This window comes from Hippopotamus amphibius, chromosome 12 (genome assembly GCF_030028045.1).
Source record: "Hippopotamus amphibius kiboko isolate mHipAmp2 chromosome 12, mHipAmp2.hap2, whole genome shotgun sequence".
NCBI classification, from domain to species: Eukaryota; Metazoa; Chordata; class Mammalia; order Artiodactyla; family Hippopotamidae; genus Hippopotamus; species Hippopotamus amphibius.
The window spans coordinates 86079146-86106686 of NC_080197.1; the positions used below are offsets into that span (position 1 = coordinate 86079146).

The 27541-nt window shown below is 50.5% G+C and overlaps 1 protein-coding gene and 1 pseudogene across 2 annotated transcripts; one reads left to right on the forward strand and one right to left on the reverse strand.

The window, feature by feature from the left end:
• Positions 1 to 1199: 1199 nt before the first annotated feature.
• Positions 1200 to 27541, forward strand: POU6F1 (POU class 6 homeobox 1). 2 transcript variants are annotated; one of them, XM_057703215.1, is made up of 11 exons: positions 1200 to 1580; positions 10911 to 11004; positions 12573 to 12768; positions 16166 to 16287; positions 17169 to 17394; positions 17923 to 18176; positions 18880 to 19008; positions 19622 to 19825; positions 22254 to 22395; positions 22957 to 23125; positions 24193 to 27541. In XM_057703215.1, exons 2-11 carry the CDS (start codon positions 10957 to 10959, stop codon positions 24536 to 24538), a joined length of 1836 nt encoding a protein of 611 aa, XP_057559198.1. In that variant the 5' UTR covers positions 1200 to 1580; positions 10911 to 10956; the 3' UTR covers positions 24539 to 27541. The 2 variants fall into 2 exon arrangements, with proteins under 2 accessions (XP_057559198.1, XP_057559197.1); XM_057703214.1 differs by lacking the exons at positions 1200 to 1580; positions 10911 to 11004; positions 12573 to 12768 and having other exon boundaries at positions 16171 to 16287; positions 17926 to 18176.
• On the reverse strand, positions 8726 to 9581 carry LOC130834089 (swi5-dependent recombination DNA repair protein 1 homolog; annotated as a pseudogene).

Genomic DNA, 27541 nt, shown 5'->3' on the forward strand with positions numbered 1-27541 from the left:
CTCTGGAAAAGTGTGCAGTGATGATCTACCACCTGGTACTGCTTCCGTCTCCTTCTCTCTCTTCCCAGTGTCCTTCCGTGGGGGTGGGGGTTAGGCAACAGTCTGGGGTGGGCTGAGGGCTCCACTGCCATTCTCCTCACACTACCTCTAACTCACCTACGCTTAGCTCCATCACAGGACCACCAAATGTGTGTGTGTGTAGGGATGGTGGCCGTGGATGGGGGCAGAGGGGAAGCAGCCTAGGCCGATAGTGTTGCCAAGCAACAACAGCTGGCAGCCTCGATGCTGGGATCCACAGCTTACTGGATTTACTGGGCTCCCTCCTCCCCACGTCCTCTCCCCTCATTCTTTCTCTTCCCCTGTGTTCTTCCAACTCCTTCCTCTTTCATTTGTCAACTACTTCTCTGTCCGTCTTCCCTCAGCCCCAAACAGTGCCTCTTCTCATCCCTTCCCCTTTCCCTACCTTCAAGAGCCTCTAAGTAAACCAAACCCTCCCCGCCATTACCACCACCAAAGCAGAACGTTTTTCCTCCACGCCTCAGAACTTTGTCTGATTTTTACATTTCCTAGTATACTTGGTCACGAAAGCAGGCAAGCTGTCTTCAGACGAGACAGTCCACAACTGCTACTGAGGTGGGGGGTAGATGGGGTGGGAGAGCTTTCAGGCCCAGGGTGCCCCCCGTGAGATGGAGCTGGGGCACAGCTGCTCCGGAGGTTGGCTGGGCGCTGGCTGGGCGCTGAGTTCCCTCCCTTTCCTCGCAGCGGGGTCCCGGCCTGGGCCTGGGGCTTGGGAATGGACATGAACTTGACTTTCAACGTTGAGGAGGGCAGCTGACTAGCCTAAAGAGGAAGGCGGCCGCTGGGAGTCCCCGCCCCAAGCCTGGGCTAACGGGAATGTGGCCTAGGGTCCCCAGCCCGGACTCCCGGCCTCCCGCTCCCACTCTCGCACCCTCCAAAGGGCGGAGGGGGCTGCGTGACCCGCCCCACCGGGCTTCCACTCCAGCGCTGGGAGGGAGCCTCTGGGGCCTCCGGGGTGACAAGGGGCTTCGGCACCCCCTTCCCCCCCCAGCCCCAATGGCTCCTTCTGGGCTCCCCAGATCCCCTCCCTTCCCCGCCGCCCCCGGCGGCTGGCGCGCGCGGTGCAGCATGCGGCAAAGCTCTTTGCATAAATTATGCTCATGACGCAGCAGCTAAAAAAATCCAAGTAGCAGAAGGAGGGGAAAAAGGGGGGGAGGGAAAGGGGGGGGAAAGGAGAAAAATATATATATATACCTGACCACCCCCCCACCCCGCTTCCCCTTCTCGCTTCCCGACCGTCCCCCCTCCTTCCAGCGCTGCCCGCGGAGTCCCCTTCGGCTCTGCCCAGCCCGGGCTGGGGGCCCGGGGGCGGCGGCGGCGGGTCCCGACCGGCTCCCGGGCCGAGCCGAGCCCAGCCAAGCCGCGCTGGCTTCTTTGTCTGCGGGCGGCGGCCGCCCGGGCCCCGGCCCCGGCCCCCGGCCCCCTGGCCCGAGCTGTGAGATGAATCTCTAATCGGTGGCCGCCGGGCACCCGGGGCGAAGGCGGCTCGGGCTCAGGCTCCGGTAAGTAGCGGGGTCCGGGGCGGGGAGGGGTTTGCACGGAGGGGGAGGGGGCCGGGCAGGGGAGGTTTCGGGTTTGGTTAATATGCAATGCCCGTAATTAGCATAATTTATATATTTATGATAAAGAGAAAAAATGCCGCGGGGCCGGGGCGCCAGGATGCTGGGCCGGGGCGGCGGGGAGCTCTGGGAGTGGGATGGCGTGCGGCCGCCCTCCGGGGACCGGAGACCCCCGGGGCCGCGCCCTCACCCGCCTGCGGGCCGGTCGGGACCGAGGAGAGGAGGGGGCAGCCGCCAGGTGGACCCCGTGGGGAGCCTGGCCCTGGCCCCTCCCCATTTCTGCTCCTGGAGCCCAGGTGGGGTACGGACCAAGGGGACGTCCTTCACACAGACCCACTGGCGACCGCGAACGAATTCTCTCCCCACGGGAGACCCCGGACGCCTGGGTTCCCGGCAGTTAAGGTCAACTGGGGCGGCCAGAGCTACCTGTCACAATTCTCTCCAACCACAATACACCGGGAGGACTGGTGGGACTCGGGGTGAGGGATCTGGGTGCTGCTGGAAGGATGGGGGAGTGGTGGGAGGGTCACCGTCTAGCAGAGCATGAACTCTTCATAAATATTTAGTAACAATATTATTATTAATAGTCATCATAATGGACCCGATATGTGCTCCCTGGGCATTCTCACCTGGCAAGGCCAAAAGGGAGCCCCAGGGGGCCTTGTAACCTCCACTGTAGCGTTGGGACCCCCTACTAATTTGTCATTGGAAGCCCCAAATCTCAGAACAGCCTGCGCTGCGGGGCATGGGGGGGATAAAACGCGGTCGGGAAGCCTTCGTGGGCAAAGGAAAAGAAGCTCTGCAGAGAGCTGGAATCTGCTCTTCCAGGTTCCTTGTTCCAAAAGTAGAAGCCTGGTCTTCAGTTGTTCATAGACATATATCCCACCTCCGTTTTCTTGGTATTCTAAGGCAGCTACCTTTGACGAGCAGGGCCTTCTGAGGAATAATTCCGTATATTCCATTTTGATTGAAGTCTGGGTTGATTCTCAGGGTGGTATTCCTGCGACCTGGTACTTCTTTGCATATCTTCCGTAGACCTTCATTCATTTGTTCATTGGTGCAACAAAAATACCCTCTCTGTGCCAGCTCTGAACAATACAGACAGAACTTCCCCTGTCTTGGAGTTTTAATTCCAGTTGGTGGGGGGGGAAGGGTGAAGGGGGGGGAGGGGTGAAGTGGGGGGGTGAGGTGGGGGGGACAGGCAGATCATAAACATGAAAACAAATAAGATAATGTAGAGTGACATTGTGTGTGAGTGAGAGAGAGAGAGAGAGAGGAAGGGAGAGGGAGAGAGAGATGGGCTGTTCTCTTCTTGGAGGTACTACCTAGCAATTAAGAGATGAGTCAGAAGAAATTTGCTTAAGGATTCTCTGCATTATGAAGGAACTTGGGACAAGATCATATCCCCCATCCCCAAAATTTACAATAAAGTCATGGTAGTAATCGTACACATTTTTTATAACACTTTACAACGAAAAATATTTTTATGTGCATGCTTTACTTCAGTTTAAAGCAATTACATAGTATTTGTTGTGTGAAAGCCTCTAAGAGCCTTCTAGAAATGTTATCGATTTAACAATAGCCCATGAGGTGGGCACTATCATTTAGCCCCATTTCACAGATAAGGAAGCTGAAGCTTCTAGGGGTTACCTGAAGCAGAAGCGGTACTCAATGTGGGTCTTCTGCCTTTAAGCTCCAAACTGTTTCTGTGTGAAAATGGGTGTCAGTGAGGCCACAGAGGGAGTGGGACTCAGGAGAAACTGGCCAAACGAAGGAAGACTTGGGAATGAGGAGCTGGACGGGCACATTAGGAAGGGGTGACGGTGACCGGGGTTCTCCAGAACTTAATACTACTTCTTTGAAATCGTTTTTAAGTAGCCGTCGTATTGGAAACGAGGGCACAAGATTTGAAATAGGCTGTGTGTTTTGAGGAGAAGGTAGGAAATATGAGGAGGCTACATGGTATGATCTGATATCATAATTTATGTTTTCAGCTCGTATTCATGAGCCTCTGTTGTGTACCAGGAATTATACTAGACTCTGGGATACATGCCTTCTTGCTCCTTACAGTCTAGCGGGGGAACATACCTACTTGTCATTTTTCACATTTCATTTGCCCCCTCCCTTCACCCTGCCTGGGTGAAACAAGTTTGGGCACAAGGGAATGGAGGCGGAAACTAAATCTAAAGGTGTCCTTATTAAACTAGTCTTTATTGTTTGACTATATATGTCAAAGATTACAAATGGTAGGTTAGGGAAGGAGAAATAAGGTTGTTCACTACTTTCCTATCTTTTGCCTTTTCCTTTCCTTCTGGCCCATGTGTGTGCCTAGCGAGTCTACCAATAACTTGGCAAATCATTGATCTCTGTCCATGAATTGGGGTGGGAGGAGGTAAATTAATAAATGAGGTCTGGAGCAGAACTGAGAGCTTCCGTTTTCCAGTGTGTCCTGATCCTCGGGCCTGTCAGCCTTCCTCCCATTTCCTGAACGGAGGCTTACTGTGGTGTCAGGAGGATAGGAATCTGGAGCAGGTGGATGTGGCCTTGAAGTTTGAATCTGCCACAGACTCTTCTGTGCCCTTGGGCAAGTCACCTGATGTCTCTTGACCTCCATTTTCCTATAGATAAAAATGGGGGGGGGGGAATGGGGATCATGGTAAGAATACCATGTTAAGCATTTTACTTACATGATCTCATATCATCATTATAACAACCCCATAGGCTTGCCCATTTAATCAGCATTTTAAAGATAAGGGACGTAAACTTTGAAGAGATTAAATCATTTGTCCAGGATGGCGCAGCTATTTCATGACCAAGCTGGGATTTGATCTAGGTTTTTCTCCTAAGCCTCTACCCTGTCTCTCTTTGATCATCAACTTTCTCGTCAATAAAAAATGGGAATTGTAATAGCTAATTGTTATTTGTGCTTTGTACAATAATTCCAAGATAAGCTCTCTTATTATTTATCCCTGAAAAAAACAGAGAAGTAAAGTAATCCACCCACCTGCAGACAGTCACACAATTGGTCAAGCTTCACTATGTGTTTGCTTGGTGGTCTCATGGGGCTGGTGTCAAAACCAAATAACAGGGCTTCCTAGGTGGCGCAGTGGTTAAGAATCCGCCTGCCAATGTGGAGGTCATGGGTTTGATCCCAGCTCCAGGAAGATCCCACATGCCGCAGAGCAGCTAAGCCTGTGTGCCAAAAAAAAAAAAAAAAAAACTGAATACCAATAATTAACATTTTTTGAACACATACAATTTACTACAATGCTAGCTATCCCCGTTTCAAACATGGTAACTGAGGCATAGAGGGGTTAAGTCCTTGTCCAAGGTCTCACAGCTAAGAAATGGTGAAACTGAGAGGTGAACCTAGGTTCCTAACTGCTATAGTAAATTTAAATGAGATACTGTATGTAAATTTTTATAAAAGCTACCATCTTCTGAGCACTTACTATGTGCCAGGCATTGATCTAAACTTTTTACATTCATTAATTTATCCAGTCCTTATAATAGCCCTATGAAGTAGGTGCTATTACTCTCATTTTTATAGATGAGGAAACTAAGGCAGAGAGGTTATATCATTTGTCCTGTGAAAATCAAAGCTGATTGTGAACCTGAAAGTCTGTCTCCAAAGAGTGCTCACTGTAATACTATGTGTAAAGGGGTTGGGGCTCCCCAAATTATTTTTATTTATTTTTTAACTGAAGTATAGTTGATTTACAATGTTGTGTTAATTTCTGCTATACAGCAAAGTGACTCAGATATACACATATATACATTGTTTTATATTCTTTTCCATTATGGTTTATCCCAGGACCAATAACCTATTGATGAGGATGATTTTTCAGCAGGTGGGAAGGGAAATCTATGTCCTGGGGTCAGAAATGGAGAAGGGTGGGAGGACATGCAGAAAATCCATCAGGCAATGAAAACTTGAAAGAGGTAGCAACCTGCCTGGAGATTGGCGATTTAAGAACAGGGCAGGTGATGATTGCAAGCCGGAGAGGATGTCGTCCTGTGTTCCTTTACACTAGGTGCTACATCTGCATGGACCATGGTGGTAGTGATAAGAAGTGGGGGGACTCTGGGTGCACTGGAAGGGAGAACCAACAGGATTTGAAGGAGTTAATATAGATGTAGATGTAAGAGAGAAGGCAAGAATGATGGCAAGGTTTGGGGCCTGAGCATCTGCCATTTGCTGAGATGGGGAAGGCTACAGGCAGGTGGAGCAGGTTTGGGGTGGGAATCAGGAGTCTGGTTTTGAACATGTTGAGTATGAGACGATGTGAGCAATCAGTAGGTAGTTGGATATATGAGTCTGAAGTTCCCAGGTGAGGTCTAAGCTGGAGAGTTAGACTTGGTGGTTGTCAGACTGGATGAGGTCATCTTGGGAGCATTGTCTGGATGATCCAGCTCAGCGCCAGCTACCCATCTATACTAATCTCCTGCTTCCTGTCTGTGTGGCCTTTTCAGTAGCAGCTCTGCAGGAGGTAAGTGAGGGTACAATTTAAATATAAAAGTGGTGTAGAACTGGAATTGCTGATGTCAACAAACAACCTCGCCTGAGAGGATTATGTCAAAAATTTGAAAGGTAATTTTCCATAACAAATGTGACACCGGTAAAACTCTTTCCAGGGACTTTCTCTGGCAGTCCAGTGGTTAAGACTTCCAATGCAAGGGTTGTGGGTTCGATCCCTGGTCGGGGAGCTAAGATCACACATGCCTCAGGGCCAAAAAATCAAAACATAAAACAGTGGCAATATTGTAACAAATTCAGTAAAGGCTTTTTAAAAATGATCCACATTGGGACTTTCCTGGTGGCGCAGTGGTTAAGAATACACCTGTCAGTGCAGGGGACATGGGTTCAATCCCTGGTCCAGGAAGATCCCGCATACCGAGGAGCAGCTAAGCCTGTGCGCCGCAACTACTGAGCCTGTGCTCTAGAGCCCATGAGCCTCAACTGCTGAGCCCACACACCCTAGAGCCTGTGCTCTGCAACAAGAGAAGCCACCGCACGGAGAAGCCTGCGCACCGCAACAAAGAGTAGCCCCTGCTCTCCACATCTAGAGAAAGCCCGCATGCAGCAATGAAGACCCAACGAAGCTTAAAAAAAAAAAAAAAAAAAAAAAGATTTAAAAAAACGGTCCACATCAAAAAAATAAACACAAAAAAAACACATTCCAGCTTAACCAGCCATTCCTTCAATCCACCCCCAAAAATGATTATAATGAAAATATACTTTAACACCTTGAAAACCTCAAACACATTAAGTGTAAAGTGATTAAAAGTACAGAAATGAGTCTGAGTTAAAAGTCTGAATCCCATACAACAAATTCCATTTCCCTCTGTGGCACAAGATTCTTCACATAGCATCAAATTTCATGTCTGAAATGCATGGCCACCCTGGAACAAGGGGCAAAGGGCCACACAAAGCTGCATTAGATATCCCTTCTATGGATCTTCTGCCACCCTCTATTCATCCACCATGACACTTAAACATCTTGTATTGTACTTATCTTTTGTTTCCTTGATGCCATGTTAGAATGTCAACTTCTTGACAAAGCTAGGGAACGCGTTTTTTCCCCCACTGTATCCCCAACACCCAGCACATAATAGCCACTGAAGCATTTGTTGAATAAACAAAGGACAAAGCATTTCAGGATTTTTCTTAGTAGGATCTCAGGCTATTCTGAGGGGTTCTGATTTGTTTGAGATTTCCCAGTGCCCCTCCTGGGTGTCTTGGAAGATTGCCTTAAGCCCAAAGTAGTTCCCAAAGGAGAAGGCTAAATAGAGTCGGATCCTCTAACTCATTTCCTGCCACTGAAAGTCGTGGATGGTCCTGGACCTCTGGATTTTTGGGTTGTGCACAAATGCCTCAGCACCCCCAGTTCATTCTCCCTCCAAGGTTGCTTTTGCATTTTGTTTTTTTTTTGTTTGTTTTGTTTAGTTTCTGTCTGCACCATGTGGCGTGCGCAATCTTAGTTCCCCGACCAGGGATTGAACCTGTGCCCCTGCATTGGGAGCATGGGGTCTTAACCTTTGGACCCCCAGGGAAGTCCCTGCCTGCGTTTTTAGATGTTAGCACAGAAAAGTCAGGAACAAGTGAGCCACTTGTTAGCCTTGCCAGATTTGATTCAGGTGTTTTTCAAACACAGCTCACTGGAGGAAAAAGGCAAAGGAGGAGGCTCTATCTGGGCATTGTCTCCTGTCCCAGCTTTAACCAGAGCAACTCTGCCATGATCTATGTGTGTACTGGAGTTCTACAGTTGGGGTGATCATAGGAGCCCCTTCTCTTAAAACAGACAGCTGATTGTCTCTCTTCACTGCTGTCAGGCTGTGGACACTGCAAGGCACCGTGAGCTCAAAGGAGGCCGTCCAGATGTGCTATTTACCACAGTCACTGGGGTGAAAGCCCTAAAAGCCCTGGGATGAGCCAGCAATTGCACTCCTAGGTATATACCCCAAAATTGAAAACAGGTGTTCCAACAAAAACTTGTACACAAAGATTCATGTATGCAGTATTCACAGTAGCCAAAATGTAGAAACAACCCAAACATCCATCCGTGGATGAATGGATAAACAAAATATGGTGTATCCATACATTGGAATTTTTTTGACATATGAGTTTAATTATCTGCTAGACCATCCAGATGGAAATATGTGATAAATGGATGGAAAGAAGGGTCATAAAATGAGAGAGGCGGGCATTTTTAGGCCCATTTAGACATTCATCAGGCTGGACTGGTTTTTAACATTTACAATAAAACTTTTTTACCACAATAAACAAAACAATGTAAAACTGACTTCCAGCATTGTCCACACTATTTTTTAATCATTATTAACATTTTTTGCATATTTATTTAAATGTCATTTCCTTTAGCAAATGTATCCAAAATACTGAATTTTCATTTTAGAACTTGGTTTCTATTTAGATAATGAGTTCCGAAATTGGTGTTCATCAGGCTACCTTTTTCTAAGCTCTGGTGGTTGATATCTTCTCTTTAAAATGTATAAGCATCTTTTTTATTATGTCGTCATTCTCAAAGATCCTCTGGAGAAAAAATTATGAATGAAACTTAACAAATTCTTCATTTCCTGTTATAGTGTAGCAGTGTATCGTCTTACCAGTAGTGATCTATCAAATGGGTGAGGCTCAGTTTCTTTTTCTTTTCAAACATAGTTGATTGCAGCTCACAGAGCAACATCTGTCTCCAACTTCTTCACTTCCTTATTAACAACAGTAACTGGGACAGGTCATTCTTTGAGTGATACATTTGGACCAGTTTTAGCCTCTGAAGAAGGTCTTCTTTCTCCTGAATCTCCTTCACCAATTTTGCTTTTTCTTCATTTAATCCTTGTTTGGGAAGATTCTCGTTCATACAATCATGTTGGAGACCCCTGCGTGACCCAGTATCCAGGTGGTTTAGATTCACATGCATGGATATTCTTAGAAGTATTTTTCAAATATGTAGTTTCTTCTAACTCACTATGTGTTTAAAATTTTCTTGAAACTCCAGTTTTCTTCTGCTAAAGATGCTGGCTTCTCTGAAAAGATCTGATTGTTTTTTTCATTCTCTACTCTCAGACACTTGACCACGCCATTTAATTATGGGAATTAAGTGAAGATCTTGTTTTCCTTAATTGTTCTCTAAGTGTTGCACTCATAGACTGTTTTCTTAAACTATTTTGTGGGGAGGTGGTGGATTGGCACAGTCCTGTGGAGCACTGGGTGAAGTCACAGCTGAGTCTTGATGGACTTTCTATCTTGGAAATGAAATCTTGGTTTACCTGTGCCTCTGCCTTCCCCAGAGAGTGCAAGAGCCCATGTGATGGGATTTTAGCCAGCTGTGAAAAGAACTGAAGCACTGATACATGCCACGCCACAGATGAACCTTGACAACATTCTGCAGAGTAAAAGAAGACAGACACGAAAAGGCCCCATATTGTATGGTTCCATTTATATGAAATATTAAAAATAGGCAAATCTATAGAGACAAAGCAGATTCGTGGTTGCCAGGGGCTGGGGGTTGGCAGGGAAAGGGAGTAACTGCTAATGGGTATGGGATTTCCTTTCGGATGATGAAAATGTTCTGGAACCAAATAGTGGTGATCGTTGCACAGTATTATAAATGTGCTGAATTCCATTGAGTTGTACACTTTTAAAATGGTTAAAATGATGAATTTGATGTTATGTGAATTTTACCTCAATTAATAAAATAAAAAGAAAGAGAAAGAAAGAGAAAGGAAGGAAGAGAGAGAGAAAGGAAGGAAGGAAGAAGGAAAGAAAGGAAAGAAAACGAAGTGAACCCAGGGGTAGAAGAGGAGGAGGAAGAGAAAGGTGAGGAATCCAGAACATTTCTGCAAGCTTAGTGTCCTCATCTGTAACATGGTGATAGTAATGCTCCCATCCCCCAGCTGGCATGAGTAATATGTGAATTGGTGTTCCATAAAATGCTTAGCACAGGGGACACTCAGAGTAAGTGTCAGCTGTCTCTTTTCTATGTGTGTCTAAAACTGGTTGTCCCCTTTATTACCTCTGTTGCTTGTGACTGTGGCTTGTGGCTCCAGCCAGACCACCTGTTCGCACAAGGGCTTCTCTCACTCCTTCTCACTGCATGCGGCAGCTGCTCCACCATCTGGGATGTGGTCCTTCCCTCCATGTTAAAGGCCAGTAAGGTTCCTGGGCCACTGCCACAGAATCCCCCGAGTGCTGATTTTGGGGGACCCACCTACTGAATCAGACTCTCTGGGGATCTTTGGTCTGGGGCAGGGGGGGTCTGCATTTTTAATGTGCTCCAAGGGAAGATCAGGCATATTAAAGTTTGAGAACACTGTTTTAATTTATTCCTATCTTTACCACCTCTTCCAGGAAGTCCACTCAGACCCCTCCCCTGAGAAATGTTCTGATAGATACCCAATGTGCTCCTTACTTGTGTCTGGTTCTGAGAGTCTGGGTCAAAGTCACCTCGGGTTCTGCTGGGTCTGCTCTTTCCCACTGGCCTGGGGAACTCCCAGGGACAGATGCCTGGCCCCCTCTTCCCTCTTGTCACCCTGACGTCTCCTGAGTGCAGGTTCTCCTAGGATGCTGTAGAAAGTGAGACACTTTCGTTTTAAAATCCTTAGACTCCTATTTCCTTTACTTCTACACATACTTTGGAGAACTTAGCTTTTCTCTCTTCCTGCCATTCTACTTCTGACTTTTTGAGGTGGTGTGGAGATTGCATTACTGTGTGACATCAGCCTTTGCTCTTCCCATCCCATCTCACCCTGCAGGATGTATAGGTGTGGGCCAGCCCGCACCCGAGCCTGACAAGGGACCATGGATCCTGGAGCCGCGCCAGACTCATCTCTGACTGTCAATGAGCAGGTATCTTCTGGGGCAGGAAGAGGCGGGGGAGTGAGGGTGATGGACCAAGGGGTGTGGGCAAGGAGGGAAACTCGTTGTCTCTTTCTTACCAGAAACCTCCGTCCAGATCATCACTTCACCTGTCCAGATGTAGTTACCAGCTAGGATTTCTCAGGGGCTGGGTTAGGGGACTTAAGCTGTGACTTTAAAAAGTGAAATTAAACTGTGAAAATATGTATAAGTTAACATGGGGGAAAATTTGGATATCAGGGAATTTATTTTTTCCTGCTTATATGTCATTTTCTAATTTTTCTTGCAATAACCTTTTATTACTTATGTAATTATTATTATTCTTATTATTCTTGGCTGTGCCGCGCGGCTTGTGGGCTCTTAGTTCCCTGACCAGTGACCCAACCCAGGCCCCTGGCAGTGAGAGCGCCGAGTCTTAACCACTGGGCCGCCAGGGATTTCCCGACTTACGTAATTTTTAAAAGGAGAAAAAAAATTAACATCCCTTAAAATGTAATTGAAGTGAAGTCCCTCGTAGGTCAAGTTTGAGTCAGAAAGGAAACTGCTTGGGGGGTTATTTCACTCATACTCCCCTGATGGGTCACATTGTTGCTTTTTTCCAGCAGAATCTGGCTGGATCCAGTTTTCAGGCCGAAGGAGTCTCTTGTGGGAATGGCTTCGGGCCCAGGCCGAGTGCAGGGAAGGCCTGACACAGAGCTTTTTAATGTATGGGGTGACCCTGATTCTTGAATGGCCCAATTGGAAGCATGTCAGTGCTGGAGGTAAAGCACTGAGTGCTGGCCCTTTGAGCAGGAAAGAAGACCTAGTGTTCCGGGGAGGCCCAGGGGCCGCCTGCATCGCTGGGCATGGGGGCTCCCCTCGAGGTCGGAGCACACCCACGGCAGAAGGCACACGGGAGCCGCAGGCCCACGGGAGCCGCAGGCCCACAGGGTGCAAAGTTCCAGTCCAGGCGGGCCGGCGAGAGGCCGAGTCTTCAGGACTCCTGACCCTCCCGCCAGGAAGTTAGCTTGCAGGGAAATCTTGGCCTGTACCCCAGAGATTTGGAAATAAAGGAACCATGAGCTTAAAAAGTGAGTCCGTATCATGGAGCGTGCATTTTACACTGCGACAATGTCTCTGAGGGCGTGAAGAGGGATTAGCTTCTTGTCCCAGCTTAAGCTGTGGTTGCCGTGTTAGGGGCCGTCGTAATCACACTCCAATATCCTAGCAGCCAAGAAGGCAACCTTGCAAGGCTGTGGGAGAGGCCATTTACCACTCCCTGAACTGAATCCGAGAGAGGGAATACGTAGAAATGGCCCCAAACGGTTTGGCTCTGTGGCACTTTTCCTGGCTTGTCCCTGTCACCAGGGCCTACTTTCTCCTAGTACCCCCTTCCCGGGAATCAGGGAGCTGCAGTCTGCTCCAGGCTCTGGAATTCTCGCAGAGCACACAGTCCTTGGGACAGGAGCTCTGCATCCTGAGATGCTCTCTCCTCTCTCCCTCAGCCATACCTAGGGCTCTGGTTTCCCGGGGCTGTATCTGCCCCTCCCCCCAGCAGTGTCCCCGTCCTCTGTTTGCAGGTCATCGTGATGTCAGGCCATGAGACCATCCGAGTTCTGGAGGTTGGAGTGGATGCCCAGATCCCTGCTGAGGAGGAGGGCAAAGCGCTGGAGGGTGTGGCCTCCGAGGGCTCCCAGAGCTACGGCCCCACCAAAGCCGGTGAAGCTGAGGGTGAAGCAGAGCCAGACATCGCAGACTCCTCCACAGGGGCAACTGGTACGAGGCCACTGCTCCCGGGTGCCATCGCTCTGCCTGAGTCCCTTCCTGTGCTGCCCCCGGGGAACCAGCGTGAGCCCCAGGGGTCTAGGCGGCTTTAGGGGCTCGTCTTCCTGTCCACGGGGCAGCCTCTGGTCACAGCCTGGATTGTTGGTCAGCTCCTAGGCCACGCCTCATCCCTGGAACTTTAGCTCTGGCTTCAGTCACTTACACATCTAAACTGGGGTGGGTCAGGGTGAGATGGGGGGAGAGTGGCGGGGCTTAGCCGAGGGCACTGAATTAACCTCAGAGAGGACTCCCAGGTCTAAAGCAGACCCTCAGGCTCAAGGCAGAGAGGACACCAGGACCCTGCCAGCCCTTCCGTATCAGTACCTTTTGTGGTGGAGCTGGGATGTGCCAAGAGTTGGGGGTGAGAGGTCATCTTACCCGCCTTAGACTAAAGATGTGTGTTAAGGGAGGGCCTTATAGAATCCCAGCTCCTCACTTGCAGCTGGGCTGGCATGCGTCTAGCCTGGTGGGCTTGTGTGTACTGTTATTCTCCAAAGGTGACTTTAGGGCACGCGTTTGATTCTCCTCCACAGGGAATGGGTATGGCTGATTGACTCACACTGTCTCCCCTAAGGACCCTGCAGTACAGCTGTGAGACAGCCAGGCTGTTCTAGAAGCTGGGGCTGGTCCTAGGCACTGCTCTCTGGGCACAGGGCACCCTTTTGTTGACTTTCCTTATTAACACCTTCCGGAATAGACATCTCCTTTTGCAGGAAGCCTGGGGCTTCCCCTAGAAAGCCATGATTCATCTCCCCTTGCCTTCTGCCGAACTTCATCCCTTCCTTAGGTTGGCGATCTGGTTGGCGGCGAAGGGGTGGGTGGAGAGGAGGAGCCAGGGATAAAGAACAGGCAACTCTTAACAAAAACCCTGCAAGATCTCACCTCCCTTGCTCTGCTTGCAAATCAGTGTGCAGATCCATTTGGGACCCTGGTAACCTGGGTAATTTTTTCTTCTTTTGAGTAAAGGAATGACGAGAGGCATGACCGTTTTCCACTAGCCTGGAAATATCCTGCTTCCTTGTTGAGGCCAGAATGAGTCATCACCGGCTCCCATGGGCCAGTGCCCTGCTGAGCAGGCAGGAAAGACAAGGATTCCCCATGTCGGCCACCCTTTCCATTTTCTTCCAGCTTTATCCCCAGTGCCTTAACTTCCCTTTTTACCCTTTTATCCGTCTTCTATATCTCATTTCTTCTGGTGCCTTAATTCTGCTCCTTATCCAAAACCTGCTCTCAGAAATTGATCCGAGATCAATTATTTACACCTTGGCATGAGTATTCATGGCAGTGTGCCTCTTCTTCCAGAGGTTATAGTTAAGCCTTTCCCTAAAGTCTTCTTTGTAAAGGAATTTGAGTCATTGTCAAGCAGGTAACGGAGGTATGTGGATGGTACTTCTTAAGAAGCTGCCAGCTCAAATTGTGGCTTTGATGGAATGTTTCTGTGTATCCAATATTGAAAAATGTTTCCTCTTAAAATAAAACTAAATAATAGGAAACTTTTTTCAAGATGAAAAAAGTATCTGATGATTTGTGTCACTCTAAATTATTACCCAGACCTTGTCACACATACATATTTTTATAGGTGTGGCCCCTGAGGGCAGGCTAAGTAGTGTGACACTTACCACCATATTATTTCAGCTTCCATGTCCTTTATTGACAGATTCATTCCCCTGATTCTGGTTTTGGCTATTATCAAACTGTCCAATTTTTCATTGTTAATAAACAGTGGTGCTTTGAGTGGCCCTTTAGTTTTATTTTTCTTTGAGGTGTAGTTCACTCAAATTCCTTTTGAAGAGAAGTCAAGTGTTTACATAGGAGGAAATCATCACCTGGAAAAATACAAAATCTTGCTATCAGTGAGAGGAAAAGTAATTGGCTATGAGGTACCACCTATGCCTTTTAAGCCAGAAAAATAAGTAAACAGTAATAAAACCTAAATTGAGTGGTACTGCGGAGAAACAGGTACATTGTTGATGGTTCTGTAAATTGGTTCAGTTTTCCTGAAAAGCAGTCTAGCAGGAGTCTAGCAGGAAGCTACAAAAACCCTAAATGTAGGCAAACCCTTGGGCCCATGGTCCTATTCTGGAAATACAGTATATCTTAATGAAATGACTCTTCAGATGGTAAGCTTTCATCACTTTCTCATTTCCTCACTTTCCTTTTTAGGTTTCATTTCACTTTATCAAGCAAAATGTTTTTTAAGTTTTCAGGGGTTCAGATTATCCTTATCTGATTTTTTTTTTCAATAGTTAAAAATGTATCTCCCCTTCGCAGTGGAGATAAATCTGCAATTTTATTTTCTTTAATATTTTATAAGGCTTTAGTGATTGCTTGCTAGTCTCTTTCATTCTTTAAGTAATCTGGATTTTTAAATTACATACTATGAACAATCTAGTCCTAACTTAGGTTGGTGCCTTTCCAGATTAAGACACAGACTGGGGATGCAGGCTTGGAAGATTATCTAGTTCAGTGGTTCCCACTTTGTCTGTGTGCTATATGACAAGGGAGTTTAAAAGAAAAAGAGAGAGATGTGAGGTTCCAGGCTTCCACTCCTGGACATTCTGACTCAGTAGGCCTAGACAAGGGCCAGTATTAAGAAGCCACTGATCTGGCCTAGCACCCAAAGGCTAAATTCCCTTTCATGTCTCACCATATATTAAATAATAACCCCTCTCCACATTGTTGTGTGGCTTTGAAGAGGTTTCCTGGCAGGGGTCCCAGTACCTAACTAAAACCAGGTAGCAAGAGGAAGCTCTCACCTGGGTGAAAAGCTCCAATTCACGGGAAGTTCCTTTAGAACCTCCTAGAACCGCGTCTAGACTTCAGACCTCAGGGAATGGCAGGGAAAAGCTGCCTGGCCTGGAGAGCCCCTCTGATCCTGAGTGTGGCCAAGACACGTCACTTCTAAGACTTCACCCTACAGGAATCCTGCCCCTTCCCCAAGCCAGCACCTGCATCCAAAAAGTAGCCTAGGTGTAGGGTGAACAGTGACCCAGTTGCTGGATGAGCCTGTCCATCCCATTGATTCTAGCTCCTTCTCTTCCTGACACATGTTTATTTCTACTACTGATTGTGTGATAGGTCCTAGCATCCTACAGAGCCAGGAGATGAGAGGCTGATACCCAGCTGTACCTGGATCTGCATCTTCTTCATCCACATGTGGGAAGAGGGTGGCCCACCTTCCAGGTCTCGCACAGGGTTCTCCAGCCTCCTATTCTCACCACCAGTAGCTTTGGGGAAGGGAAGGCCAGCGATTGGCCTTGGGTTATGCAGGAATGCAATGTGGGGCTGAGAGCTGTCACACTCATCCCGGCTTACTCCCTGTGCCTCTTTCTCCCAATGCCACATGAAGTGAAGTCTCTCCCGGGGATGCCTCTGAGCCCTGCCCCTGCTGTTGCTACCTTCAGCCAAGCCCCATGCCAGCCTCAGGCATCGCAGACCCTGACGCCACTGGCTGTACAAGCTGCCCCCCAGGTAAGGGCCACCCCAGGGAGCTGGACGGAGGGCAGTGGGCAGGAGCAAGGCATGGGATAGCCACCATGGGCTGGCCGTGGGATCTGGGAACTCCGTGAGGCAGGACAGGGGAGGGGCTGTGGCTTGAGGGAGGGAATCTCCTACTAGGTACCCTGGCCACTCCCCTGCCCCAGCTCAGGCCCCCTAGGAAAAGTATATCTGCATTTGCCAGGTAATCCCCTTGGGTCCAGCAAGGAGTATAGCGGTTACATTAACTCCTTCAAGTCATCTAATCACTAAATGAGTGAATACCCTTTTCAGCCCCTCTAGGGGATGCCTGGAAGAGTTCATGAATTTTTGGTCCTCATTTAGAGCCAGGGGCAGCCCCAGCTCAGTGAGAAGCTGTCTCCAGAGGCCTCCAGGCATGTTGAGCTCCCTGACCTTTCCTTACGCGCACAGATCTCCAAGGCCTCCATCAGGAGTGGCCTCCATCAGAGCTTCCCAGAGGCCTCTGTGGCTCTTGACCACTTGGTTCCACTGGCCCCTGCCCCCTGCTTCCTGGCCACAGACCATTGGTCCTGTGGGCAAGGGCCCAGGGAAGGGTTGGGAGGCAGCAGGCGGTGCTGGGAGAGGCCTGTGACCCTTTCTGGTCTTTGAGCAGGGCTGGGCCCTGTCCCTGATGTGGGCTGCTTCTCTGAAGGCAGGATAGCTTAGTCCAGGTGCCCCCTCGGGGTTGGGCCTCCAGGAAGGCTTGTCTCTTCCCCGCCCTCACACAGCCTTTTCCCACTGCCCTCAGAATGCTTTGTGTGTGCTCAGCTGGGTCTCAGAGACCCAGTGTTTGCGCTGTCGATGTTGATTTTTTATTTTTTCTTTTCTTTTTGAAATCTTGTTTGCTTTTGCAGGTCTTGACTCAGGAAAACTTAGCCACAGTTCTGACAGGAGTTATGGTTCCAGCAGGGGCAGTTACTCAACCTCTTCTTATCCCCATCAGTATTGCAGGTCAAGTGGCTGGTCAGCAGGGGCTGGCCGTGTGGACAATTCCTGCAGCAACCGTGGCTGCCCTCCCAGGACTGACCGCTGCTTCTCCCACGGGGGGATTTTTCAAGCCACCTTTAGCCGGTCTCCAAGGTAACGGCAACTCTCCCCAGGACTGCACCAGGCCCCCACCACCTTACACTACCATCCCTGCACGTGTGCTCGCCATGTCGGACTCCGAACCCGCCGCCCTCCCAGGGCGACAGCCCTGGAGTCTGGATCTGGTGTCCCAGGCACCCGGCCGCAGAGCTGCTGCACCACCTCGGGGACTCTAGGCCATGACACCAGGCTGGCCCAGCAGGCCTCTCTTCCTTCAGCCAACTGTCTGAGACTGCCCCTCCCCCCTACGCCAGAACTCACCCCGCCGCCAGCCTCCTGAGACGGACTGCAAGAAGATTCGCCTTTTGGTTTTGAACCTACACATCTCCAGGCCCGAGGGAGGGGGGATCAGAGATGTTGGCGTGTGCCACCCCCGCAAGGATCAAGGGAATCACAGCCGCCTGTGCCCCCGCCCCACTGCCCCAGCCCCCCTCTCGTTCTGGTGCCAGATCCCCGGGGATTGGAGCCGCCCTGGGCCACGCCCAGGCATTTGAGCCCCTCTGTCTCTGCCTTGCTCCATAGCAGCCGCCGTGCTGAACGCCGCTCTCCCGGCACCTGCACCAGCTGCCCCACCAGCCCAGGCCTCCTCACCCGCCCAGCCCCGGCCACCAGCACAGCCCCAGGCGCTGCTCCAGAGCCAGCCGCTGCTGCAGACCACGCCCGCCATTCTCCCGCAGCCCACTGCTGCCACCGCGACTGCCCCCACCCCCAAGCCAGTGGACACCCCCCCACAGATCACCGTTCAGCCTGCAGGCTTCGCGTTCAGCCCAGGAATCGTAAGCTGCTGCCCTCACCGGGGGCTGACGGGGATGGACCGCATCTCTGGCCAAGGGTGAATCTGACCCTTCTCGCAGGGGAGGAAGGAGGTGGAGGACCAGCCTCCTGAATACGGCTCTTTTCCAACACTTCAGCAGAGATGGGCTTCTTCTGAGGCCTTCTCCCTGCAGCTACCAGCCCATCCGTCCCAGACAAGAGCAGACAACCTCTGCCAAGAGGGCTGGGCAAATCCTCCAGAACCTGAACCACTGGACCAGCCTTGGAGGGTGGGATGATGTCTGGGGATGGCAAACTTGTGAGCTGTCACTAAGGTGGAGCTAGAGGCTCACAGCCCCAAGCTGGTGTCTATCCAGTGTGGCTCCTGGCTTGGCAGTGGAGCTGTTAGATGTGACTAGATCACATCTAGTTAGATGTGGCTAGAATCACATCAGCCTCTTGAGTCTGGCTCTTCTACTCACCGAGAGCTAGCCTGAAAGATTAGCCAGAGTCAGACCTCCATGACTGTGGCCCCACCCTTCCCTGCTCACCCCCTGCAGCCCCTGGCCTGGGATTCTATTCAGCTGGTGGCCTCAGACCTGCAGCCCACATTCACATCTGCCCAGCATCCGTATCCCCTGCCCCAATACCCTTAGCCCTCTTCCCTCTGCCCTGGGCTCTTTCTCACCCCATCGCCTCTGAGCAAGGCTCTTCCTCCACCCACAGATCAGTGCTGCTTCCCTCGGGGGACAGACCCAGATCCTGGGCTCCCTCACTACAACTCCGGTCATTGCCAATGCCATTCCCAGCATGCCGGGGATCAGCAGTCAGATCCTCACCAACGCTCAGGGACAGGCAAGTGGCCAAAGCCAGGCTGAGGGGTGGGGACTGTGGGGAGGCTGGCTGCGGGGGAAGGGCAGGACTTGGGCTGAAGGTCACAGAAACTCAACTAGGGTGACAAGCTGCTGTTCACACCTGCTGTGTGACAGCTCTCTGCTGACGCCGCGGCCAGGCGCGGTCATAGCCCCCACCCAGCCCTGGCGATGCTCACTCTAGTTGGGGGTTTTTGTTTACAGAGCACTCACTTTGTGGCCAGACTCTGTGCTAGGTGCTTTCTCATACATTATCCCACTTCATTTTGAGTACACACCAATTGGGTGGAGATTTTTATTCCCATTTTACAGAGGAGAAGGCTGAGTTTCATCGAAATTAAGCCCCACAGTGAAAATGTAGTAGAGCAGGGATTCACACTGAGGTCTGTCTGACTCCACATGCAGACCTAGTCCTGCTCCATCACGGCTCTGGAGAGAGAATAAAGGAAGCAGCTCCTAGAGTATGAACCTTTCACTTTATGGGGGGAAACGGAGGCCCAGAGGGGTTACGTCCCCTCCCTGCCAATGTGGGGCGTTGGGTTGGGGGCGGAGCTGGACGCGGCCCTCACGCTTGGGGTCCCTGTGTTTCCTCTCAGGTGATTGGAACACTTCCGTGGGTAGTGAACTCGGCTCGCGTGGCGGCCCCAGCACCAGCCCAAAGCCTGCAGGTCCAGGCTGTCACCCCCCAGCTGTTGTTGAACGCCCAGGGCCAGGTGATCGCGACCCTGGCCAGCAGCCCCCTGCCTCCTCCCGCGGCTGTCCGGAAGCCGAGCGCTCCTGAGTCCCCCGCTAAGAGTGAGGTACAAGGGCTGGGTTGGGGGATGGGGGCAGGCAGTGCTGTCTGGCGTGGGCGGCCTCTCTCCGGACGGGGGGCAGGACAACAGTATTTCCTGAAGCCCCTGGGAAAGCAGGGCATCCTCCCAAAGACGGGGGAGGTTTCGAGGTGGCAGATCCACGTGAGTCCACACACGGCACCGGCACCCCCCTGCTCCTCACCCACCCACACCGGACCGGCGCGTGTGTGCCCTCAGAGGCCAGCGCCCCTCGGAGAAGGCCAGGGAGGGGAGGTCAAAGCAAACGGGGTCTCCGTCAGCTCCAGGGTGAACGAATTGCTCGAGAGGCACCGGGAGGTTCGTTCTGCACCCTCCCCCTCTTCACCCCTCCGTCCCTCCACCCCTCCACTCTGCACTGTGGCATTTAGTATTCATTTATGTGTTCATTCTAGGAGCAGTTTTTGAGTGCCTACTATATTCCGGATCCTGAAGATGTAGAGATGAATAAGGTGCCCTTCCTAGCCTTAGGAAGCTCAGAGTCAGAGACAATACGTCAGCGTGACAAAGACTATGATGGGGGCAGGATAAGGTGTTTTGGGAACCCAGAGAAGGGAGCTCTAAGCAGGCTGGGGAGTCTGACAAGGCTTCATAGAGTAGGACGTTCAGCTAATGTAAGGGATGCGTTGGGTGAGAGCGTGCTGGACCGCCACAGAACGGCGGGAGGCACAGTGCGCCAGAGCAGGGGTTCTCAGGCTTGAGTGTGTGCCGCGGAACCACCGGGAGGGCTTGTTGGGAGGCAGATTCTTGGGCCTCACCCAGGGTCTCTGATTTAGTAGGTCTGGAGTGGAGTCCAAGAATTCACATCTCTAACAAGTTCCTAGGTGATGTTGAGGCCTTTGGTTCTCAAATGTGGTACCCTGCTTCCCACCTTCATTGAATGACCTCTTAGCCTCAGCTATAAAATGGAGATGATAAGAATACCAACTTCAGAAAGTTATGAATGTTAACGGACATATTATACATAAGGCAATTAATACCTTGGTGCACAGAAAGCACTTGAAAAATGGTGCTTTTATTGTTATCACTAGTGCTAGGTAGCGGGGAGTCGCAGAAGGGTTTTTAGCAGGGAAGTGGCTGATTAGCTGTGCATTAAAAAAAAAATCCCTCTGTTATCCAGGTGGAGCCAAGAATTGGATTGTGATGAGGCTCGAATCATTGTCCCTGTTAGGAGACAGCTTAAACAATTCTAGCCAGAGACAGGAAGCTCTGAACAAGGCCCTGGGGATGACAAGGGAATGACTTGAAGCTGCCGGGAGGTAGAATTCAGGACTCATCCTAGAGAAATCTGCACTTTCAGGAAGCTTAAAGAAGAACCATACTACACATACTAATTTCATATATTTATAGTTTCTCCCGATTATAAATATGATACATACTATTTATAAAATTTCCAACATTATGTGTGATGTCAAAAAGTAAAAATCCCTTCTAACTCTACTTCCAGAGATGACTTCCGTTGACATTTTGCTTTATATGCCTCAAGATATTTTTTTTCCTGAAAATTCATATTTCTTCTTTAAAGGAATTGTTCCATAAAAACTGTTTTTCACCTTACTCTTTTTTCTTTCACTTCGCACTGTGACTCAGCTCTTTTCATGGCAGTAGTTAAGAGCTACGCTTATTCTTTCTCATGGCTGCACAGTATCTTAATGTAGGGAGGTAAATGCCAGTTTCTTATTAATGGTTATTTGGGGCCTGGAGGCTTTAGAATCAAGTTTAGGTTTCTCCTTTTATTTTTTTATATATATATATAAATTTATTTATTTATTTACTTATTGGCTGCATTGTGTTGTCATTGCTGCGAGCGGGCTTTCTCTAGTTGCGGCGAGCAGGGGCTACTCTTTGTTGCGGTACACGGGCTTCTCATTGCAGTGGCTTTTCCTGTTGTGGCTCACGGGCTCTAGAGCACAGGCTCAGTAGTTGTGGTGCATGGGCTTAGTTGCTCCGCAGCATGTGGTATCTTCCCAGACCAGGGATCCAACCTGCGTCTCCTGCATTGGCAGGCGGATTCTTAACCACTGTGCCACCAGGGAAGTCCCTAGGTTTCTCCTTTGAAGGCAGAGATTTGAGAGCAGTTATCTCAAGGCCGGACACTTGTTGGGGCTTTGACCAAGTGTGCTGAACCTTTCTGAGCCTCTGACCTACCTGCGTCACAGGCAGCTACAAGGCCCCTGCTTGTTAGGGCCCATTCTCCGCTTGTTTTGGAAGTCATTATCATTGGGTGGGTGCTAATGTGCAGCTTCCGGTCTTGCTTTTTGATGGGGCACAGGTAGGCGTGTGCTGGGTGAGTGAGGATTCCATGCCCACTTTTGCCCTGCCTCTGGACCCCCCAGAGACTCCACCCCCCTGAGCCAGGCAGGGGGGCAGTGGGGTTTGTTGGCTCTTCTTCTCACAGGTGCAGCCCATCCAGCCAACGCCAGCTGTGCCCCAGCCGGCTGTGGTCATCGCCAGCCCAGCGCCAGCGGCCAAGCCAGCTGCCTCTGCTCCCATCCCAATCACCTGCTCAGAGACCCCTACTGTCAGCCAGCTGGTGTCCAGTAAGTAGCTCCTAGAGAACGTTGTAGAGAAGGGGAGAGGCATGTATTTGGACACCCTGACCTCATTAGATGATGCTCTTCTTAATAAACTTCCTGGAGTCCAAAAGGGAAGGGCACAGGCCCATTGCCAGGAATTGGCTTTCTTATTCTGTGAGGCTGGATTCTGTGCATGACAGTGGTGGAGGTTGTTTAGCCAGCTGTCTGGCTGCTTCTCTGAAAAGCCAAGCCACTGGCTGTCTCTCCTGTGGTCTCTCACCCAGTATTTGAGGAATGTGGATGGCCAACGGGTGTGCTTGGGGCCAGGCTGGGAAGAATGGGGGAGGGTCAACAGAGCTGGAAGAAGTTGAAAATAGGCTTCTACCTCTGGACACATTGGTCCTGGCCCCTTGCCCCCAAGTCTTATTTGTCTTGGGGACAGGGGTGATGAGGGTCTTAAGGGTACACAGGCCTGTTGCCAAATGTCCTTATCCTTCACTACCGCACCAGGCTAGGCCAGTGGGCTAGAGAAGCAGCGATAATCATGTGTCTTACACACACCTCTGCCCCCTCCCTCTGGGCTAGAGCCACACACCCCGAGTCTGGATGAGGACGGGATCAACTTAGAAGAGATCCGGGAGTTTGCCAAGAACTTTAAGATCCGCCGGTTGTCCCTGGGCCTCACACAGACCCAGGTGGGTCAGGCTCTGACTGCAACGGAAGGCCCAGCCTACAGCCAGTCAGCCATCTGCCGGTGAGTAAGGCTGCCCTGGACAAGGTCAGGGCACCCACAGGGGCCCAGGTATCTGGCGCCTTTCCACATTCTCCCTGGCTCCTGCCGCCTTCTGGACAAGGGGTAGACATGAACACCTAGCGTAGCCAAAGTCTTTCTGGGGGCCTCTGACGTTTGTCCCCCAATCCCGAGCATTTATATTGTCTCTTTGTGGGGAAGCCAGGATCCTAACCCATTTAGGATCCTCTGGGGACGGGAGGGCAGCTTAGGAAATTAGTCACGGAAGTGGGAACTTTGGCTCTGGCTTGGTTCTCAACTCCAACCCACCCTCACCCCTATCACGCTCCCATCTCCCCCTCTTACGAGGCATGACTACGAAGTGATGTAGCTGCTTTTTCTGTGTGCAGCATACAGACTGGTTCTGGTGCCAGTATTAAAGGAGGGGTAACAACATTGTCAATCCACTATACTTCATTTTTTTTTTAAGTGGTAAAAAATAAAATAAAATGATAACATAAGATAAAATAAACTAAAGGAGGGGTAGCCGAGGGTTTCAAGCAGGAAAAAGCACATGGCTCAGGGATGTCCAAAAGGTTTCCTCTGCCTGCCGACTCTAAAGGTTAGACTAGACTGGCTGTGAGAGCACCGTGCCATGTTGGGAATTCTGTAGTCACATCTGGCCTCAGCCAGAAAGAGTATTCTGACTTAGTGATGCTGCACTTGGAGGAGGACAGCACTCATGACATCCGTTTGCCATCTCTGGAGGCCTCCCAGGGTGACTCCTCAAAGGACCTCACCCATCTGGGTGTGAAAGCTCTGGAATGGTGCTCATAAAGCGGTTGCCCTTTTATCGCTGCACTATTGAACCGAGGCCACGGGAATGGTTTCCCTGTTCTGACGTGGGATACAGGACAGTCTGAGGAGTCTGGGCTTGGCCAAGCCAGGGGGTCTTGGTGGGGGTGGTGAGGCGAGCACTGAGCACAGCCCCACCAGCCCCGAGAGCAGCAGTCCCTTGCAGACGGTGTTCGAGCCCAGTGTGGGGAATAAGACACTCTCACTGTCCCTTCCTGGGCTTGGGTCACCTACAGGTTCGAGAAGCTGGACATCACGCCCAAGAGTGCCCAGAAGCTGAAGCCGGTGCTGGAGAAGTGGCTGAATGAAGCTGAACTCCGGAACCAGGAAGGCCAGCAGAATCTGATGGAGTTTGTGGGAGGCGAGCCCTCCAAGAAACGCAAGCGCCGCACTTCCTTTACCCCCCAGGCCATAGAGGCTCTCAATGCCTACTTCGAGAAGAACCCGCTGCCCACAGGCCAGGAGATCACCGAGATTGCTAAGGAGCTCAACTATGACCGGGAGGTCGTGCGGGTCTGGTTCTGCAACCGGCGCCAGACGCTCAAGAACACCAGCAAGCTGAATGTCTTTCAGATCCCTTAGGGCTCAGCCCCCAGCCCTGTGTTCCAGCACTTTGTACCTTCCCTTGGCATCTGGCTGCAGCCACTGCTCTGCGGCGTCTGTCATTCTGCCACATGTGGCTGTGTTTGTCCTGGGTTTTGAGACTCCACTGTGCGCCTGTGTGTCAGCTGCCTCCCCATCTCCCCCGTATCATCCACGTCCTGGGGAGGGCAGTGGGGCCCAGCTGAGACGTCCAGGTTTGGGGCTGGTCACGCCAAGGGAGGGGTTTTGTTGTGTCACTTAAAGAAGCACTTTGCTAACGTGGTTTTTGAAGGGTGAATTCTGGTTGGGAACCAGAAACGCCCTGTCTTTGGGGCAGGGCTGTAGCAGCCTCGAAGAAGCACTGGCCATTAGCTCTTGTTTTCGACGGCATTCTCTTTCCACTCTCTTCTCCTTTGCTCCTCTGTGTGAGTGTGGCGGGTACGGCAGCTTCTCCAGTGGAACCACAGCCTCACCCACTCAACCTCTGCCTGCAGGCACACTGTCCCCTGAAAGAACCCAAGAGATACAATTCAGAAAAGTGTGATGTGCTGCTCAGAAGGTCAGACTCCATGTCTGCCTCGACCTCAAGGTCAGAAGGTTTCCACAGCCCTGGGGCCAGAACATGTGATCTACTCTCCCCTCCCTGATTCCTTTGGGGGGAAAATTGCACTAAAGCAGAAGCTTTTCTTTTGTAAATCATGTTGGAAGGAATCAGCAGTGAACTGTAGCTGTCCTGGAGTTGACCTGGGTCTATAGCAGGTTGGGAACTTAGTAGATAAGGCCATCCTCCCAGATTTTAATCTGATCTCTGTCCATGGCCATCTCCGCATCAGAATGGTATGGTTAAGAGCACTTGCAGCCTGGAAAACCCCCCTGCCCAGCTAAGCAGGCACTGGTGGGGGGGTGGGGGGGAGGGGGGGCAGGAATGCTGACTTCTTTCTTGCCCTCACACCCAGTCCTGGGCCTTCTCAGAAGCAGCAAATTAAACAAGACGCCAGACAGCAAGGCCCTGGGGAAAAACCAACATCCAGAAAGAGCTGATGGCAGCCTGGAAAGGCCTCTGTGGGGAAAATGACTTAACTCTAATTTTCTTTGTAACTTGAAATCTTGGATACTGGAGGAGAAATCTAATCTTGTCCAGAGTCTTAGACCATGTGTTTGTGTAAGCAGTCCCCCCCAGTGCACTTCTGAGTTAAGAATACCCCTCGAGCAGGCTGGGTTTTGCCTTCAGAGAGGGTAGCTATGGTACATGGGGGGTTAGCATGTCGTCCGAGCAGTGAAGTGAGTTTCCCAGCCTCACTGTGGCTGGACATCCCCTGGAACTCAGTATGTGACTCCAGGAGGACAGGAGAGCACTGTGAGGTTTGCTCAGATGAGCCCAGACGTGCTGTGTAGAGTAGACTTAAAGGGTCACAAAAGTCACAGGGGTCAGCCACCCACTCCTTTCACAACTCCTGTCCTTACAGAGCCAGGTCTCTAGCAGGTGTCTCCACTGCACCTCACACAATAAACCCTGAAGAAGTGACTGCCAGGCGAGGGCACATCACCACCTCTGTCGGACACTGGTGCAGAGCCTAAGCTCACTTCCTCTGGCATGCTGTGTTTCTTTTCCTGCCTGCAGCTGGTCTCTCCCAGGCCCTACAGTGCCAGTGTGGCCCATCCTCTCGGTAGCTCTGCCAGTGAGAGGGCAGTAGTGTGTCAAATTGGCATGCGCGTGCACACACACACACTCCACACCACTGCATTCTGACCAACCAAACTTGCTTGAGTGTGGGGAGGGAATGAGGAAGCAGGGAGGCATCTTGTCTGCCCCAGCCTCCCAGGAGAGGATGTGTCTCCAAGGGTAAGGCTCCACCCTCAAGTTCAGGGTTATCAACCTGTCTCAGTGAGATGAAGAGCTCACTTGAGAGGGGTGTTGTAAACAAGGTTTCAGCAAGAATAAAGTAGTATCAGAGTTCCTAAAGGATTCAGTGACTTACAGTTCAATAAATTAGAGAGATACAGGTTTTTACCCTCAAGCGCTTGTATTCAGATACGCTTTCTTTTTTGGGAGAGACAAGTGGGTCGTGCCTGGTGCCCTGGGAGCAGCACATAATCCAGGGCGTGTCCACGGCAGTGCGTGTGCAGGAGGACACCATCTGTCCTGTGTGTCGTGGCAGGAAAAAGCTGATGAACTGCTGCTCTAAATTAGGCCTGGCTATGCCTTCTTAGCTCCTCCCGTGTCTAAATCTGTCTTCTCAAAGCTGGGCTAGAATGAAACCATTTTTTCCTCTGCTGGAATGATGGGCTGGTGTTGCAGAGGAACAAGTCCAGGGGCAGCATGTTTGCAGGCTGAATTCCCCAGGCAGGGGGTACAGGATGGCCCTGAAGTGCGCCCAAAGCAGAGCTCGCCTGCCTGATCTCTGCTCTTGTTCCCCCACCACAGGCCCCCAGGGAAGCAGCTATGGCCCTGAAGTGGGTTTTTTGTTTTGTTCATATTTTTGTTTTGAGTAGCATCGGTCTCTGAAGGGAGTTGGTATTAATTTTGTTTTGAAAGCACCTCTCTGGTTATCAGCCAGAGCTCAGTGGCTCCTTTACCATGGAAAAGCAGGAGAAAGGGCAAAAATGGCTTAACTCTTTGCAGGTGGTTTTGTTTGTTTTTGTTTCAAAGACCAAAACTTTCCATGGATGTGCAATGACTCAGCTGGGGCCTTTGACCCTGCACTAATTATGGCATTTTATCCTGGTGGGGTCCAGGGAAAGAATTCAGCCAAATGAGTTAAGGAACCCATTTGACTTTGGAATGAGAGACCCTGACATTTTTGTGTCCTTGGAAATCCAGTCACCTTCCTATGCCTAGATTCTCTTCCTCTTTCATAGGCCAGGCTGTTTTGACGCTGAGGTTCTGACTGTTCCCAGGTATGGGATAAAGTCTGCTGGAAGCTGGAGCAAGGGGTGGGGAGGGGAGAATGGGGGAGAAGCACTTGATGTAGTTGTGTGGAATAAACAGTATTTTTTCTTTTG

Coding starts and splice junctions, on each gene's coding strand:
- POU6F1 (XM_057703215.1), top strand. CDS start 10,957: ATGGATCCTGGAGCCGCGCCAGACTCATCTCTGACTGTCAATGAGCAG. Junction 18,177..18,879: donor TCGCGTTCAGCCCAGGAATC/GTAAGCTGCTGC, acceptor CTCCACCCACAG/ATCAGTGCTGCTTCCCTCGG. Junction 23,126..24,192: donor AGCCAGTCAGCCATCTGCCG/GTGAGTAAGGCT, acceptor GGTCACCTACAG/GTTCGAGAAGCTGGACATCA.